Source organism: Bombina bombina, chromosome 5 (assembly GCF_027579735.1).
Source record: "Bombina bombina isolate aBomBom1 chromosome 5, aBomBom1.pri, whole genome shotgun sequence".
In the NCBI taxonomy this organism is placed as follows: domain Eukaryota; kingdom Metazoa; phylum Chordata; class Amphibia; order Anura; family Bombinatoridae; genus Bombina; species Bombina bombina.
In genome coordinates, this window is record NC_069503.1 from 757,755,689 (window position 1) to 757,775,223 (window position 19,535).

The 19,535-nt window shown below is 37.1% G+C and overlaps 1 protein-coding gene across 2 annotated transcripts in view; it reads right to left on the reverse strand.

Annotated features, from left to right (window-relative positions):
• Positions 1–19,535, reverse strand: part of ATP9B (ATPase phospholipid transporting 9B (putative)) — a 1,400,042-nt gene that overhangs the window by 199,750 nt on the left and 1,180,757 nt on the right. For both annotated transcript variants that reach the window (XM_053714846.1, XM_053714845.1), the window contains exons 17-20: positions 15,344–15,436; positions 10,836–10,919; positions 2,122–2,292; positions 1,871–1,969 (exon numbers count right to left, since the gene is read on the reverse strand). In XM_053714846.1, the coding sequence (XP_053570821.1) occupies positions 1,871–1,969; positions 2,122–2,292; positions 10,836–10,919; positions 15,344–15,436 (447 nt within the window). The remainder of the gene's footprint in view (positions 1–1,870; positions 1,970–2,121; positions 2,293–10,835; positions 10,920–15,343; positions 15,437–19,535) is intronic.

Genomic DNA, 19,535 nt, shown 5'->3' on the forward strand with positions numbered 1-19,535 from the left:
TCCACTGCTGCACTGCTAGGAGGGGATCTCTGGTCCATCGAGCATATATGATATCTCAGAAAACCCCCAAAATACAAACAGAGTAACAGCTCCACAAAAGCTAGCTAAAAATGTTTCATCTTAGATAAATGAAAGTGCCTTGAAGGTATTGAAGAAACACATTTCTTTGTAGCAATACTTTAGAAGTACAGTGAAAAAGCAACTAGCAATCCCATATCGGCAGCACAGTTGCATGTTTATCCATGAGCGCTTTAACTTACTCTTATCTTACAACAGCCCAAAATATCGGTCTAGTTGTTATATCATAGAACCGGAAAGTTTGGACAACTGAGGCCAATGGACATATGGACAAGTGTTGAACTTGAGCAGCGACAATAAAGCATATAATGCAATAAAAAACTGGAATAAATCATTGTGTTTCTACGATTTTAGTTTGAAATATCTTTCACAATGAAGTAACATAGTTCTAGCCTCCCCTCTTATAAATTAAAGAAACGCTGAAAGTAAATAGATTTTGTGCAAGAAAACTTAATTTGCAACGCTACTACACGAAAAGGTCAACAAAAATTGATCTGAAGTTTTATCAGAAGCATTAATAATTTAACTGCAAATAAGAGTCTGCAGGGCCTAATCTGTTATTCTGATGCTTCACAACAAACTACATTTACATGTAAATTATATTCTAATAATTATTTCTGTAGGTAAAGTGATTCATTTAGATCAGACACGGACATATGTCTTATCAAAGAAAGCCAAAAAGCCTTAAAATACTTCATTTTTATTTTCTTGGACAAAACACTGCAATAATTAACAGTGCATAGAAAATTGTTGCCCTTAAACAATAATTATTATTTAAAATAAGCTATGCAGACATTTTCTCATACACTTTCTGTTTTCATTTATTTGCTATTTTCTGTGAGATAAATAATGTGTTTCTGGTTAGTTAATATGGCTCAGAATCAATGTGATGAATACAAACAGGACTTTCCCCCCCTAAATAACCTATGGACTTAAGAAACATAATCAAAGTTTAAAATACATCAGCATGTTTTCAACATACAATTCAGCTATTACACTTTAAGGCAAGTCTGAGTGGTTCCTGTATAAAAAGTTTAACATTTCCTTCTGATCAATAATACTGAAAAGCTGTGGTCATTTTTGCAGCTGGATGATAAAAGACATCCAATCAGCATTCTACTCTCTTAAAAGCTGAGTGCATGAAAATTATGCAATTTACACCAAGGTATTTTTGAAAGACATTGTGAAGTAGGTACAGAAACACATATGGAATAAAGGAGGCTCAATAATGACAAACAATATTATTATTATCTGGACAATTCTTGAAGTTTACAATTATATGTGCTGCAATTATAACACACACACACACACACACACATATATATATATATATATATATATATATATATATATATATATACACACACATACATACATACGCATTTTAATATTTTTATTTTTTTGGAATATAGTGCATAACAAAGACATGCAAATCTATTATCAAATTTCTTTCTTTTTCAACCTTTGTTGAAACTTGGCTTCTTTGTCTTGAGTTCTATATGGCAGCAGTGTTTGCAACAAAATTATACATATAGTATCTATTTACGTATGCTCCCATAGAAAGGCGTTTTCAAACAAGGATACCAAGAGAGAGATGTAAATATGATAGTAGAATTATTCTGGAGAGTTTGTAAAAATTGCATCATCTATCTGAACCACAAAGGTTTTATTTTACCTTTCCTATCCCACTATTCAGTTTTCTTTAAATAAATGTTATTAAACAAAAAACTAAAAGTTAGTTCTACAGAGAAATGTATACCTCATGTAAATACATATTGCTGGCAAAACTTACTGGTCTGAAAATATGAATGTCTTGGTTTCTTGATACTAGATGAGAACTTTTTGCAATACATGTTGCTGTCTCTAGTTTATCTCCTGTTAGCATCCATATCTGTCAATAAGAAAAACAAAACAGAGAATTTATGCTTTTCTGTGTTATCAAGTAAAACATTTATATGTATGTTACTTAAAAAGTATTTCCATTCCAATTTCCAATTATTTTCTTATCATTGGAATCCATGCACTCCATTAAGGAAAAAATACCTTTATTCCAGCATTTCTCAGCATTTCCAGTGTAGGCCTCACATCAGCCTGTAGTTGGTCCTCTACACCTGTTAGGCAGAGCAATTCCATTTCCCTCTCCAAACTTTCCACGACTGCAGAAACTTTTAATGTTCGGTCATGTATACTTAACTTTGCCTGGTTATATCGATTCTGTGGAGAAAGCTCATTTTGTTAGACCTAAATATTTAAAAACAAGCTTTAAAAACAGAATTTATGTTTACCTGATAAATTTCTTTCTCCAACGGTGTGTCCGGTCCACGGCGTCATCCTTACTTGTGGGATATTCTCTTCCCCAACAGGAAATGGCAAAGAGCCCAGCAAAGCTGGTCACATGATCCCTCCTAGGCTCCGCCTACCCCAGTCATTCGACCGACGTTAAGGAGGAATATTTGCATAGGAGAAACCATATGGTACCGTGGTGACTGTAGTTAAAGAAAATAAATTATCAGACCTGATTAAAAAACCAGGGCGGGCCGTGGACCGGACACACCGTTGGAGAAAGAAATTTATCAGGTAAACATAAATTCTGTTTTCTCCAACATAGGTGTGTCCGGTCCACGGCGTCATCCTTACTTGTGGGAACCAATACCAAAGCTTTAGGACACGGATGAAGGGAGGGAGCAAATCAGGTCACCTAAATGGAAGGCACCACGGCTTGCAAAACCTTTCTCCCAAAAATAGCCTCAGAAGAAGCAAAAGTATCAAACTTGTAAAATTTGGTAAAAGTGTGCAGTGAAGACCAAGTCGCTGCCCTACATATCTGATCAACAGAAGCCTCGTTCTTGAAGGCCCATGTGGAAGCCACAGCCCTAGTGGAATGAGCTGTGATTCTTTCGGGAGGCTGCCGTCCGGCAGTCTCGTAAGCCAATCTGATGATGCTTTTAATCCAAAAAGAGAGAGAGGTAGAAGTTGCTTTTTGACCTCTCCTTTTACCTGAATAAACAACAAACAAGGAAGATGTTTGTCTAAAATCCTTTGTAGCATCTAAATAGAATTTTAGAGCGCGAACAACATCCAAATTGTGCAACAAACGTTCCTTCTTTGAAACTGGTTTCGGACACAGAGAAGGTACGATAATCTCCTGGTTAATGTTTTTGTTAGAAACAACTTTTGGAAGAAAACCAGGTTTAGTACGTAAAACCACCTTATCTGCATGGAACACCAGATAAGGAGGAGAACACTGCAGAGCAGATAATTCTGAAACTCTTCTAGCAGAAGAAATTGCAACTAAAAACAAAACTTTCCAAGATAATAACTTAATATCAACGGAATGTAAGGGTTCAAACGGAACCCCCTGAAGAACTGAAAGAACTAAATTGAGACTCCAAGGAGGAGTCAAAGGTTTGTAAACAGGCTTGATTCTAACCAGAGCCTGAACAAAGGCTTGAACATCTGGCACAGCTGCCAGCTTTTTGTGAAGTAACACCGACAAGGCAGAAATCTGTCCCTTCAGGGAACTTGCAGATAATCCTTTTTCCAATCCTTCTTGAAGGAAGGATAGAATCCTAGGAATCTTAACCTTGTCCCAAGGGAATCCTATAGATTCACACCAACAGATATATTTTTTCCAAATTTTGTGGTAAATCTTTCTAGTCTTAAAGCCTTAAAAGTATTGCACACCAAATTTGGAAGCTTTAACCCTTAAAATAACGGAACCGGAGCCGTTTTTAACTTTAACCCCTTTACAGTCCCTGGTATCTGCTTTGCTGAGACCCAACCAAGCCCAAAGGGGAATACGATACCAAATGACGCCTTCAGAAAGTCTTTTCTAAGTATCAGAGCTCCTCTCACATGCGACTGCATGCCATGCCTCTCAAAAACAAGTGCGCCACACCGGCGCGAAAATGAGACTCTGCTTATGCTTTGGGAAAGCCCCTAAGAAATAAGGTGTCTAATACAGTGCCTGCCGATATTATTATATCAAAATACCCAGATAAAATGATTCCTCAAGGCTAAATATGTGTTAATAATGAATCGATTTAGCCCAGAAAAGTCTACAGTCTAAATAAGCCCTTGTGAAGCCCTTATTTACGATCGTAATAAACATGGCTTACCGGATCCCATAGGGAAAATGACAGCTTCCAGCATTACATCGTCTTGTTAGAATGTGTCATACCTCAAGCAGCAAGAGACTGCACACTGTTCCCCCAACTGAAGTTAATTGCTCTCAACAGTCCTGTGTGGAACAGCCATGGATTTTAGTTACGGTTGCTAAAATCATTTTCCTCATACAAACAGAAATCTTCATCTCTTTTCTGTTTCTGAGTAAATAGTACATACCAGCACTATTTCAAAATAACAAACTCTTGATTGAATAATAAAAAACTACAGTTAAACACTAAAAAACTCTAAGCCATCTCCGTGGAGATGTTGCCTGTACAACGGCAAAGAGAATGACTGGGGTAGGCGGAGCCTAGGAGGGATCATGTGACCAGCTTTGCTGGGCTCTTTGCCATTTCCTGTTGGGGAAGAGAATATCCCACAAGTAAGGATGACGCCGTGGACCGGACACACCTATGTTGGAGAAAAGGAGAACTTTGTGAATGATAAAAATCATATTTGTTAAACAACCCAGCTCAAATATTCTAAAGCATAAAATTTTCAGATACAATTACTAAACAAAAACAATTTGAACTAACTGCATATGTTTGAAAAAAGAATGGCACTCTGAAAAAAAAATAACCCCAGAATAACTATCACCTAGATTACGAGTTTTGCTTTAGGCTTAAAAAGAAGCGTTGGCTGGTCCCAATGCTACTTTTAATGCCCGCTGGTATTACGAGTCTTGCAGGTACAGGTGTACCGCTCACTTTTTTGGCCAGACTTGGAAATACTGCAAATTGCGTATCCTTTTTTTTCAATGGGACTTCCAAAGCGCCGGTATTACGTAGACCCTCTCCTGTCAAGACTGGTACCGCTTTTTAAAGTCAGTAGTTAAGAGTAGCATAAAACTCTTAACTAAAGTGCTAAAAAGTACACTAACACCCATAAACTACCTATTAACCCCTAAACCGAGGCCCTCCCACATCGCAAAAACTAAAATAAATTTTTTAACCCCTAATCTGCCGAACCGGACATCGGCGCCACTATAATAAATATATTAACCCCTAAACCGCCACACTCCCGCCCCGCAAACATTAGTTAAATATTATTAACCCCTAATCTGCCGTCCCTAACATCGCCAACACCTACCTACATTTTCTAACCCCTAATCTTCCGACCCCAACGTTGCCGCCACTATACTAAAGTTATTAACCCCTAAATCTAAGTCTAAACCTAACCCCCCTAACTTAAATTTAATTTAAATAAATCTAAATAAAATTACTATAATTAACTAAATTATTCCTATTTAAAACTAAATACCTGTAAAATAAACCCTAAGCTAGCTACAATATAACTAATAGTTACATTGTATCTAGCTTAGGGTTTATTTTTATTTTACAGGCAAGTTTATATTAATATTAAATAGGTAAAATAGTTATTAAATAGTTATTAACTATTTAATAAACTACCTAGCTAAAATAAATACAAATTTACCTGTAAAATAAAACCAAACCTAAGTTACACTAACACCTAACACTACACTAAAATTACATTAATTCCCTAAACTACATACAATTAAATAAAATTAGCTAAAGTACAAAAAAAACAAACACTAAATTACAGAAAATAATAAACAAATTACAAGATTTTTAAACTAATTACACCTAATCTAATCCCCTAACAAAATAAAAAAGCCCCCCCAAAATAAAAAAAAGCCCTACCCTATACTAAATTACAAATAGCCCTTAAAAGGGCCTTTTGCGGGGCATTGCCCCAAAGTAATCAGCTCTTTTACCTGTAAAAAAAATTACATATCCCCCACAACATTAAAACCCACCACCCACACAACCAACCTTACTCTAAAACCCACCCAATACCCCCTTAAAAAAACCTAACACTAACCCCTTGAAGATCACCTTACCGGGAGAAGTCTTCATCCAACCGGGCCGAAGTCCTCAACGAATCCGGCAGAAGTGGTCCTCCAGATGGGCAGAAGTGGTCCTCCAGACGGGCAGAAGTCTTCATCCAGATGGCATCTTCTATCTTCATCCATCCGGCGCGGAGTGGGTCCATCTTCAAGACATCCGACGCGGAGCATCCTCTTCTTTCCACGGCGACTGAAGAATGAAGGTACCTTTAAGTGACCTCATCCAAGATGGTGCCCCTTTGCTTCCGATTGGCTTATACAATTCTATCAGCCAATCGGAATTAAGGTAGGAAAAATTGAACTTCAATCCTATTGGCTGATCCAATCAGCCAATAGGATTGAGCTGGCATTCTATTGGCTGTTCCAATCAGCCAATAGAATGCCAGGTCAATCCTATTGGCTGATAGAATTCTATCAGCCAATCGGAATTGAAGGGACGCCATCTTGGATGAGGTCACTTAAAGGTACCTTCATTCTTCAGTCGCTGTGGAAAGAAGAGGATGCTCTGCGTCGGATGTCTTGAAGATAGACCCGCTCCGCGCCGAATGGATGAAGATAGAAGATGCCGTCTGGATGAAGACTTCTGCTCGTCTGGAGGACCACTTCTGCCGGATTTGTTGAGGACTTTTTTTTGCAGGTGTTAGACTTTTTTTCAGCCGGCTCTCCCCGTTGATTCCTATGGGGAAATCGTGCATGAGCACGTTACACCAGCTCATCGCTGACTTAAGCAGCGCTGGTATTTGAGTGCGGTAATGAGCAACATTTTGCTCAACGCTCACTTCTTGCCTTTTAACGACGGGTTTGTAAAAACCCGTAATGCCAGCGCTGTATGTAAGTGAGCGGTGAGCATAAACTGCTCGTTAGCACCACATAGCCTCTAACGCAAAACTCGCCGTATATTAGTAGAGTTAACCTAAAATGGTCTTCAGCATTCAAACCCTTACCCTCCTTTAAATAAAGCAATCATTATCATTATATATTCATTTTTGAAAGTTAAACAGAAAATAGTAAGTAAATATCCATATCCTTGACATTGGGAACCATTGAAGTTTGTAGACCTATCTTATATAAAAAGCTGGACGAAAATGTCCAGTATTCTGTAGAAGTGTAAAGAAGCATGAGTGAAACTACTGACTCAAAAGTTCCCAAAGATCCTGAGCAAGGAAACACTTTGAAAGCTACAGTAGCTTGTGGCTTGCAATAGCACCATATTGAGAAGGGTAACGATTTTCCTTATTTTCTGTTTCCACCCCCCGCAAAAAAAAAAAAAAAAGCAAAGCAGGAGCAAAGATATAATCTACACAGAAGAAATTTAAATTCCACCCCTCCATTGTCAATCTAAGGACTTGCTGCATCGAATCAGTATGCCGTAGTGTGATATAGTTGTCAAAAATATTTTTTGGGGAGGGGCGTTGGGAACACTGTTACGACAATAGGACTGACTGTCAGGGATTAAGAAATGAAAGGGACACAAATATATCATTAGAGCAGTAATTTTTGACTAACTAAGTCCCTAACCATTTTTTTCTGTGCTACAGCTATGTAATACAGAAAGAGCCTATAAGGAGTGCTATGGACGGTCCCATCATCATGAGTATACAAAGTGAACTCCTATCATGCTCTTTTTTTCTATTTTGAATATATAGAAATAACAAACTTTCGGCTAGATTACGAGTTTTGCGTTATGAGTAAAAAAGCAGCGTTAAGGCTCATAACGCTGCTTTTTCACTACTGCTGCTATTACGAGTCTTGTACGTACAGCTGTCCTGCACACTTTTTTGACCGTACTGCAAATTAACTTACGCAATTTTTGTAAAGTCTTTTTTCAATGGGACTTCCATAGCGCTGATATTACAAGCTTTTTTTCTAGGCCAAAAAGTGAGCGGTACAGCCTATCCCGCAAGATTCCTAACGCATTCTAAAGTCAGTAGTTATGAGTTTTACACTACAAAGCTGTAGCATAAAACTCATAACTAAAGTTCTAAAAAGTACACTAACATCCATAAACTACCTATTAACCCCTAAACCGAGGCCCTCCCGCATCGCAAACACTAAAAATTATTAACCCCTAATCTGCCGCTCCGGACATCGCCGCCACTAGAATAAACATATTAACCCCTAAACCGCAGCACTCCCGCATCGTAAACACTAGTTAGATATTATTAACCCCTAATCTGCTGTCCCCAACATCGCTGCCACCTACCTACATTTATTAACCCCTAATTTGCTGCCCCCAACGTCGCCGCCACTATACTAAATTTATTAGCCCCTAAACCTAAGTCTAACCCTAACACCCCCAAACTTAAATATAATTAAAATAAATCTAAATAAAACCTACTATTAATAACTAAATAATTCCTATTTAAAACTCATAATTACCTATAAAATAAACCCTAAGCTAGCTACAATATAACTAATAGTTACATTGTATCTAGCTTAGGGTTTATTTTTATTTTACAGGCAAGTTTGTATTTATTTTAACTAGGTAGAATAGTTACTAAATAGTTATTTACTATTTACTAACTACCTAGCTAAAATAAATACAAATTTACCTGTAAAATAAAACCTATCCTAAGTTACACTAACACCTAACATTACACAACAATTAAATAAATTACATAAATTAAATACAATTACCTAAATTACAAAAACAAACAAACACTAAATTACAGAAAATAAAAAACAAATTACAAGATATTTAAACTAATTATACCTAATCTAATAGCCCTATCAAAATAAAAAAGCCCCCCCAAAATAAAAAAAACCCCTAGCCTAAACTAAACTACCAATAGCCATTAAAATGGCCTTTTGCGGGGCATTGCCCCAAAGAAATCAGCTCTTTTACCTGTAAAAAACAACAGTAAAACCCACCACCCACACAACCAACCCCCCAAATAAAACCCTAACTAAAAAAACCTAAGCTCCCCATTGCCCTGAAAAGGGCATTTGGATGGGCATTGCCCTTAAAAGGGCATTTAGCTCTATTGCTGCCCAAACCCTAATCTAAAACTAAAACCCACCCAATAAACCCTTAAAAAAACCTAACACTAACCCCCGAAGATCCACTTACAGTTTTGAAGACCGGACATCCATCGTCAACGAAGCTGGGAGAAGTCCTCAACGAAGCGGCAAGGAGTCCTCAACGAAGCCGGGAGAAGTCTTCATCCAAGCCGGGAGAAGTGGTCCTCCAGACGGGTAGAAGTCTTCATCCAGATGGCATCTTCTATCTTCATCCATCCGGCGTGGAGCGGGTCCATCTTCAAGACATCCGGCGTGGCATCCTCTTCTTACGACTCCTCCAGACGAATGAAGGTTCCTTTAAGTGGCGTCATCCAAGATGGCGTCCCTTAAATTCCGATTGGCTGATAGAATTCTATCAGTTAATCGGAATTAAGGTTGAAAAAAAACCTATTTGCTGATGCAATCAGCCAATAGGATTGAGCTCACATTCTATTGGTTGTTTCAATCAGCCAATAGAATGCGAGCTCAATCCTATCCTAGTGTTTGCTTTTTTTGTAATTTAGGTAATTGTATTTAATTTAGTTAATTGTATTTAATTTAGGTAATTTATTTAATTGTAGTGTAAGGTTAGGTGTTCGTGTAAGACAGGTTAGGTTTTATTTTAAAGGTAAATTTGTATTTATTTTAGCTAGGTAGTTAGTAAATAGTTAATAACTATTTAGTAACTATTCTACCTAGTTAACATGAATACAAACTTTTCTGTAAAATAAGAATAAACCCTAAGCTAGATACAATGTAACTATTAGTTATATTGTAGCTAGCTTAGGGTTTATTTTACAGGTAAGTATTTAGTTTTAAATAGGAATTATTTAGTTATTAATAGTAGGTTTTATTTAGATTAATTTTAATTATATTTAAGTTAGTGGGTGTTAGGGTTAGACTTAGGTTTAGGGGTTAATAAATTTAGTATAGTGGCAGCGACGTTGGGGGCGGCAGATTAGGCGTTAATAAATGTAGATAGGTGGCGACGATGTTAGGGGCGGCAGATTATAGGTTAATAATATTTAACTAATGTTAACTAATGTTATAATATGTTTATTATAGTGGTGGCGATGGCCGGAGAGGCAGATTAGGGGTTAATAAGTATAATGTAGGTGTCGGCGATGTCGGGGGAGACAGATTAGGGGTTAATAATTGTAAGATTAGGGGTGTTTAGACTCGGGGTTCATGTTAGGGTGCTAGGTGTAAACATAAATTTAGTTTCCCCATAGGAATCAATGGGGCTGCGTTACAGAGCTTTACGCTGCTTTATTGCAGGTGTCAGGCTTTTTTTTCAGCCGGCTCTTCCCATTGATGTCTATGGGGAAATCGTGCACGCGCACGTACAACCAGCTCACCGCTGACTTAAGCAGTGCTGGTATTGAAGTGCGGTATGGAGCACAAGTTTGCTCTATGCTCACTTCTTGTCTTTTAACGCTGGGTTTATAAAAACCTGTAATACCAGCGTTGTAGGTAAGTGAGCGGTGACAACGTGCAAGTTAGCAACGCACCCCTCATAATGCAAAACTCGTAATCTAGCCGTTTGTAGGGGACTATTAGTAAACAAACAAGAAGATCTATATATGAAGAAAATTACAAAAAAAAAATCCCTTTAAATTTTAATCAAAATTTTACTTTATGCTTACTAGAGTTTTGGAAATTTATGTTAAAAATGACACTGTAAGAAAGGAATAAATACAATTGTAATTGCATGTATTAATACCTCAAAATCTTGGTACTGTTCTTCCGTTAAGGATTTTTTGGCAACGACCAGGGTACGTAGTCCTTCTCTTGCCATATTCCCACACTAAAAACATAAAACAAAATAGAAAATAAGATTTCTGGGACTCTCAACTATTTATCACTACCTTCATATTCTTTCACATCAATTCCAGTCCACCAAGTCAATAAAAATAAAGTTTATTTCTAAAATGACTTGGGCGACCTGTAAATAAAAAATGCATAGTGTTTCATTAATAAAAAGATAATTAACAGTTAATATATAAATATTTACGATTTGTCTTTATGAACAGAATAACATTTTTAGATTATGTGTCAGTTAACAATGTTTGTTGAAGCGTATACATTATAATTATGCTACGCCGTTATAATTATTCCTAATAAACATCTATCAGATGTCTTCTAAAAAAAACGTACTTAATAATGTAATTGGTGAAGAAGGTCTATTGATTTGACCTCATATTGTTAAATAAATTAAGCTTAGGATTTTTTTTAAAACAATTAATTATGTATCATTATCGCCAAAAGTAATTTTTATGACATTTTGTTAGGTCTTCTGGGAATTTAATTTAATCATGCCCCTGATTAAGTGAAACTGCCTCGAAGCAGATATTGATTCATATTGCCAATACCATTATGAACATATGCATTGTGATCACTCTATTGCTATATTTGTCTGCACAGTGTTAGATTAGGATGATTACTGGCAAATAGGGCCTATTATTAAGGTTTAAAGGAAAAAAAAAAACTTTTTTTGGCCAAAAAGTAAGCACATTCTATGTAAGTTAATAATATCTATTAAGGTTTCATAAAAAATAAAATAGATTTGAGTATTTAATGGAAGTATCTTTGTGGTTTTATCAGTGTTAAAAATGTTCTTAACATTACAGAATCAGAATTTATGTATAGTGTGTGATGAAACTATCGAGTGGCACCAAGAAACAAGTTACAAATAGAACTTTAAAAATAAAACTATGCATTGTATAATATTACATTTTTTTATTGTGGGATTTAGGGCCCAAAGATCAAAAACTTGCCGGCATAGAGAGAAATCACACAAAATCTTCAGGGCTTTTTTTGAGGATTATAATTGTAACATATGTGTCTCTCCTTCACATCCAGAACTCCACATAACTAGGTCAACAGTTTTCAAGTTAAACTTTGCCTTTCTAAGATTCTTTGAGGAACCTCACAGTACTGATTATATAATTTCACCAGATCGGAGAGCTTTCCATCTTCGAGCCATTGGTCAGGGGTGCCCCACAATATCTACACGTTTCTATACACATTTAAGCACTGTCAGACTTTTCCTCAGTGATTTTCAAATTGAATAAATATTTAATGTGTGTTTTTTTCACTAATGTATATGGAGTATTGCAGGACTGTAGCTCACTGATTTATTAAAGAGCATTCAAGCATCAAAATGTTTGGTTGAGAAGGACTTTCTAGTTGTAGTGTGAATATAACCTTTCCATGACTATCTGCAATTTTTAATTTGAGCAATCATATAGTGGCTAACTAAAATATTTTAATATTATAAAATAAGCAAAATAACAAATATTATACTTAAAGCTAAATGTATTTCCTTTGGGCTGATAAGAGTTCATCGCTTCATAAAATGTGGGATTTATTCCAGCCTATCAGGAGGAGGTCAAGAACTCTCACAGAGCTTTAGGTCCTCTCACTTCGCCTCACTCTCCAGTTTACGTGTAGCCGAGCAGAGGAGAGAGACAGAAAAAAGGTAAGAAAGACAGAAAGCAGGCTTACAAGGTGAAAATGAGAACTGTAATCCATATACAAAAATAGGGTGGGGGTTATGCACTCTCATCATCCCAAATGGAAATAAATTAGATTAATAATAGATTAGAGCCCGTATCTTCATAACACTCTCCTTGATGAGGCAAAGAACTACTGGGAGGGAAAGGGAAGTAGAAAGGATACTTGGGGCTAAGTGTTGTAATTCCCAAGAAAAGTATGTATTCCTATGTTACAGACAAAGCCGCGTGGGGTTTTTATGGGGTAGCATTTACTAGCTTTATTCAGACAAAAAATCTACTCAGGAGATCCAAAAACATAGTGTCTCATAGATAGGTTATAATGATGTCGCTTGTGCTTGTGCATGTGCAGTAGGATTCCAAAGAGAAACTTGTTTGTGAAGATCCATTCAAGGAACGAAGAAAATGTTTGTGAAGATTCATTCAAGGAACATAGAACATAAGAGAACATTTGCCTAATTAATCACTTTTGCATTTGCTCTTTGCAGAGATTTCCATAAAATGTTTCATATCAGCTAAATCTAATTTAAATCAAAACATATCTTAACCCCTTAATGACAGAGGACGTACCAGGTACGTCATAGAAAAAACTTCCCTTAATGACAGTTGACGTACCTGGTACGTCCTCTGTTGTCTGAAGTGCTGGAAGCGATCATGATCGCTTCCAGCTGCTTACAAGGGCTTGTAGTGATGCCTCCATATTGATGCATCACTACAATCCCCCATTTTACATACCGATGCAGAAAGGGCCACTCTGTGGCCCCATCTGCATCGGCTATTTATGTGTACAAAGTAGTTGGTGGGTGGAAGCTGCTTTTACCAAGGATTCCCTTAATTGTTTATTTCCCAAGCGATCTATCAATGTCTGCTTTTTGCTGCCCGGTGTGGAGGTTGTGGCCGTTGCGGTGGGGGGGGGGGGATAGGTGAGTGCGCCTGCGCGCGCACGCAAAATATGCAGCCCACTTGGAAAAAAAAAAAGATCGATGTAGATGCAGGGGCATCTCTGTTAAAAAGATCGATGTAGATGCAGGGGCATCTCTGTTCTTTAGTAAGGGATCTGGGAGGGGGAGGGATGTAGATTATTTAGGGGGGCCAGCTACACTACAGAAAACAAATATTTTAGATTAAAAAAGTAAAAAAAAAACTATTTTGGGGGGCAAATTGGGTACTGGCAGACAGCTGCCAGTACCCAAGATGGCGGCAAATAGAGTGGGAGGGTTAGAGAGATGTATGGGGGGATCAGGGAGTTTGTGGGGTAAGGGGGGATCCATCACTGCAGACTGTAGGACAAAAAAAAAAACAAAAACAAAAAAAAACATTATTTTTATTTCAGTACTGGCAGACTTTCTGCCAGTACTTAAGATAGCGGTGACAATTGTGAGGTGGGGAGGGAAGAGAGCTGTTTGAGGGGGGTCGGGGGGGATCAGGGGGTGGGATGTGTCAGGTGGGAGGCTGATCTCTACACTAAAGCTAAAAATTAACCCCACAAGCTACCTAATTAACCCCTTAACTGCTGGGCATATTATAAGTGTGGTGCGCAGCAGTATTTAACGGCCTTATTATTACCAAAAAGCAACACCAAAGCCATATATGTCTGCTATTTCTGAACAAAGGGGATCCCAGAGAAGCATTTACAACCATTTGTGCCATAATTGCACAAGCTGTTTGTAAATAATTTCAGTGAGAAACCTAAAATTGTGAAAAATGTAAGTTTTTTTTTTTATTTGATCGTATTTGGCGGTGAAATGGTGGCATGAAATATACCAAAATGGGCCTAGATCAATAATTTGGGTTGTCTACTACAGTACACTAAATCTAAAATTAAACCTAAAAGCTCCCTACAAGCTCCCTAATTAACCACTTCACTGCTGGGCATAATACACGTGTGGTGTGCAGCGGCATTTAGCGGCCTTCTAATTACCAAAAAGCAACGCCAAAGCCATATAGGTCTGCTGTTTCTGAACAAAGGGGATCCCAGAGAAGTATTTACAACCATTTATGCCATAATTGCACAAGTTGTTTGTAAATAAATTCAGCGAGAAACCTAAAGTTTGTGAAAAAAATTGTGAAAAAGTCAACAATTTTTTTTATTTGATCGCATTTGGCGGTGAAATGGTGGCATGAAATATACCAAAATGGGCCTAGATCAATGCTTTGGGATGTCTTCTAAATATAAATATATACATGTCAAGGGATATTCAGGGATTCCTGAAAGATATCAGTGTCCCAATGTAACTAGCGCTAATTTTGAAAAAAAGTGTTTTGGAAATAGCAAAGTGATACTTGTACTTATTGCCCTATCTATTTTTATATTTCTAAACTCGGGACAAAATTTAGAAACTATTTAGAATGGGTGTTTTTTGGTGGTTGTAGATGTGTAACAGATTTTGGGGGTCAAAGTTAGAAAAAGTGTGTTTTTTTTCAATTGTTTCCTCATATTTTATATTTTTCTTATAGTAAATTATAAGATATGATGAAAATAATGGTATCTTTAGAAAGTCCATTTAATGGCGAGAAAAACGGTATATAATATGTGTGGGTAAAGTAAACGAGTAAGAGGAAAATTACAGCTAAACACAAACACTGCAGAAATGTAAAAATAGCCATTGTCATTAAGGGTAAGAAAATTGAAAAATGGTCCGGTCATTAAGGGGTTAAACCGTACCCAGGTTTGCTATATACATCTTTTAAATGCATATTAAAGGGAAAGTCCTACCTCTTCTTCTAACCAGTCATTATACTGAACTATGCTGGCCATTGCAGCATCAGCTCCTTTCATATAAAAAGTGATATCTCCTGAAGATTCTTCCTGAAATGAAAAAGCACATAAAACACAAACTGTTATCGTATACATTTACTTTACCTTTTAAAAATGACAAAATGTACAAATAGGAGAACATCATGACATAAACTTTATTACTTGTTAAGAAGGGACCAAAATTACTACTATTATTTTTATATTGACTCAGCGTGAGACTTGAACCTGTTACCTCCCTTTTTATCTAGAACTCTAGTCTGGGGGGAAAAAACATAATTTATGCTTACCTGATAAATTATTTTATTTCTTGGCAGTGGGAGTCCACAAATTAATTCATTACTTGTAGACAAGGGAAATAATTACTGGGAGGGTAGAGGAAGTGGGAGGGATATTTGAAGCTTTGCTTGGGTGTCTTTGCCTCCTCCTGGTGGCCAGGTGTTGTATTTTCACAGGTAATGAATACATTTGTGGACTCTCACTGCCATTAGAAAGAAAAGTCAAGCATAAGTGATCCATTTCCAATAAAAAAAAAAACATACTTTATGCTTACCTGATAAATTTATTTATTTCCGGATATGGTGAGTCCACGGAATCATCAATTACTAGTGGGAATATCACTCCTGGCCAGCAGGTGGAGGCAAAGAGCACCACAGCAAAGTTTAAGATTAGATAATAGAAGTAAATTAGAAAGTTGTTTAAAATCGTATTCTCTCTCTGAATCATGAAAGAAAAATTTTCGGTTTCATGTTCCTTTAAGTATCACTTCCCTTCCCACTATCCCCAGTAATTTGACCGAAGAAAAAAGATCGAAAGAAATAACACAAGGTGTAGAGGTGCCTGAGGTTTAAATACAAAAACTGTCTCAAAATAAAGGGGGGGGGGGGTCGTGGAATCACTGTATCTAGAAATAAATACATTTATCAGGTAAGCATAAATTTTGTTTTCTTTCTTAAGATACGGTGAGTCCACAGAATCATCAATTACTGTTGTGAATCAATACCTAAGCTAGAGGACACCAATGATTAGGGAGGGACAAGACAGGTAACCTAAACAGAAGGCACCACTGCTTGAAAAACCTTTCTCCCAAAAGAAGCATCAGATGAAGCAAAAGTATAAAATTTATAAAATTTTGAAAAAGTGTGCAAAGAAGACCAAGTCGCAGCCTTGCAAATCTGCTCCACAGAAGCCTCATTCTTGAAGGCCCAGGAAGAAGAAATAGCCCTAGTGGAATTAGCTGTGATTCTCTCAGGAGGATGATGTCCAGCAGTCACATATGCCAAACGAATAGCACTTCTCAACCAGAGAGAAGGAGAAGTGGCAGTAGCTTTCTGACCCTTGTGTTTACCAGAAAAACAAACAAACAATGCAGAAGACTGGCGAAAGTCCTTAGTCACCTGCAAATAGAATTTAAGAGCACGCACCACATCTAGGTTGTGCAACAAACGTTCCTTATGAGAAGAAGAATTAGGACAGGGAGAAGGAACAACAATTTACCTGATTAATATTTCTATCCGAAACAACCTTAGGAAAAAAAAACAAACTTGGAACGAAGAACTGTCTTATCTGCATGAAATATGAGATAAGGAGAATCACACTGCAAAGCTGAGAGTTCAGAAACCCTCCACGCACAAGAGATAGCAGTAAGAAACAAAACCTTCGAAGATAATAACTTAATATCTATTGAATGCATAGGCTCAAACGGAGCCTGTTGCAAAACTTTGAGAACAAGGTTAAAGGGACAGTCAACACCAGAATTTTTGTTGTTTAAAAAAAAAAAAAAAGATAATCCCTTTATTACCCATTCCCCAGCTTTGCATAACCAACACTGTTATAGAAATACACTTTTTACCTCTGTAATTACCTTGTATCTAAGCCTCTGCAGACTGCCCCCTTATTTCAGTTCTTTTGACAGACTTGCATTTTAGCCAATCAGGGCTCACTACAGGGTAACTTCACGTGCATGAGTTCAATGTTATCTATATGAAACACATGAACTAATGCCCTCTAGTGGTAAATATGCATTCAGATTAGAGGCAGTCTTCAAGGTCTAAGAAATTAGCATATGAACCTCCTAGGTTTAGCTTTCAATTTAGAATACCAAGAGAACAAAGCAAAATTGGTGATAAAAGTAAATTGGAAAGTTGTTTAAAATGACATTTCCTATTTAAATCATAAAAGTTTTTTATTAACTTGACTGTCCCATTAAGGCTCCAAGGTGGAGCAACAGACTTAAACACAGGCCTGATTCAACTTCACCTCCTCCTTGCTCTAAAGGCAAAGAGAATGACTGGGGATAGTGGGAAGGGAAGTGATACTTAAAGGGACATGAAACCCAATTTTTTTCTTTCATGATTCAGATAGAGAATACAATATCAAACAACTTTCCAATTTACTTCTATTATTTAATGTGCTTCTTTCTCTTGTTATCCTTTGCTGAAATGTTTATCTAGGCAAGTTCATGTGCAGCAGAGAACCTAGGTTCTAGCTGTTGATTGGTGGCTGCATATTTAAACTGATTGTCATTGGCTCACCAATGAGTTTAGTTAGAAACCAGTAGTGCATTGCTGCTCCTTCAACAAATGATACCAAGAGAATAAAACAGATTAGATAATAGAAGTAAATTAGAAAGTTGTTTAAAATTGTATTCTCTATCTGAATCATGAAAAAAATTTTGGGGTTTCATGTCCCTTTAACAGCTTTGCTGTGGTGCTCTTTGCCTCCTCCTGCTGGCCAGGAGTGATATTCCCAACAGTAATTGATGATTCAGTGGACTCACCTTATCTTAAGAAATAAATAAGCACACTTCAGATTATGTATTTGTTTAGCTTCTTCATGTTCACCATGACTGTATGTAACTGATCTTTTATTCTCTGAGCAATAACAACATTGGAATAAACCTCCTTCTAATGTTCTGATAAAGGAATGGGGAAAATTACCTATATTACTGAGAAATTCATAACAAATAGTCAACGTGTGTCCCAAATGATATTTAAATAACTGGCTTGTAAAGGCAAACTATGGTTAGATGCATATTTTTTAAAGATGATTTATCTATAGGATCCTTGAAAAGGGAACTATCTTTCAACAGGAAAGAGTAGAAATCCTGCAGAAAAATGAAATTTATGCTTACCTGATAAATTTGTTTCTTTCTTGACACGGTGAGTCCACGGATCATCATAATTACTATTGGGGATATCACTCCTGACCAGCAGGAGGAGGCAAAGAGCACCACAAAAGAGCTGTTAAATACCACTCCCTTACCCACAAACCCCAGTCATTCGACCAAAAGGAAAGGAGAAAGGAAGTAATATAAGGTGCAGAGGTGCCTGAGGTTTATATAAAAATAAACTGTCTGAAAATACAGGGCCGGCCGTGGACTCACTGTGTCAAGAAAGAAACAAATTTATCAGGTAAGCACAAATTTCATTTTCTTTCTAATGAAACGGTGAGTCCACAGATCATCATAATTACTATTGGGAATCAATACCCAAGCTAGAAGACACAGATGATAAGGGAGGGACAAGAAACAGAAGGCACCACTGCTTGAAGAACTTTTCTCCCCAAAACAGCCTCAGCTGAAGCAAAAGTATCAAATTTGTAAAATATAGAAAAAGTGTGTAAAGATGACCTAGGGGACGCCTTGCAAATCTGATCGACAGAAACTCCATTTTTGAAATTCCAAGTAGAAGAAACAGCCCTCATGGAATGAGCCATTATTTTCTCAGGTGCCTGCTGACCAGCAGTCTCATATGCCAAGCGAATAACACTCCTCAACCAACAAGAAAGAGAAGTAGCCATAGCATTCTGACCTTTACGCTTCCCAGAAAAAACAACAAATAATGGAGAAGACTGGCGAAAATCCTTAGCCGCCTGCAAATATTTCAATGAACGAACTACATCCAGATTGTGCAACAAACTTTCCTTATGGGAAGATGGATTAGGACACAAAGAAGGAATTACAATTTCTTGATTAATATTCTTATCAGAAACAACCTTGGGAAGAAAACCCAGGGCAGTACGAAGTACTGCCTTATCAGAATGAAAACTAAGGAAAGGAGACTCACACTGCAGCGCAGAAAGCTCTGAAACTCTTTGGGCCGAAGAGATAGCAACCAAATATAAAACCTTCCAGGTTAACAACTTAATATCC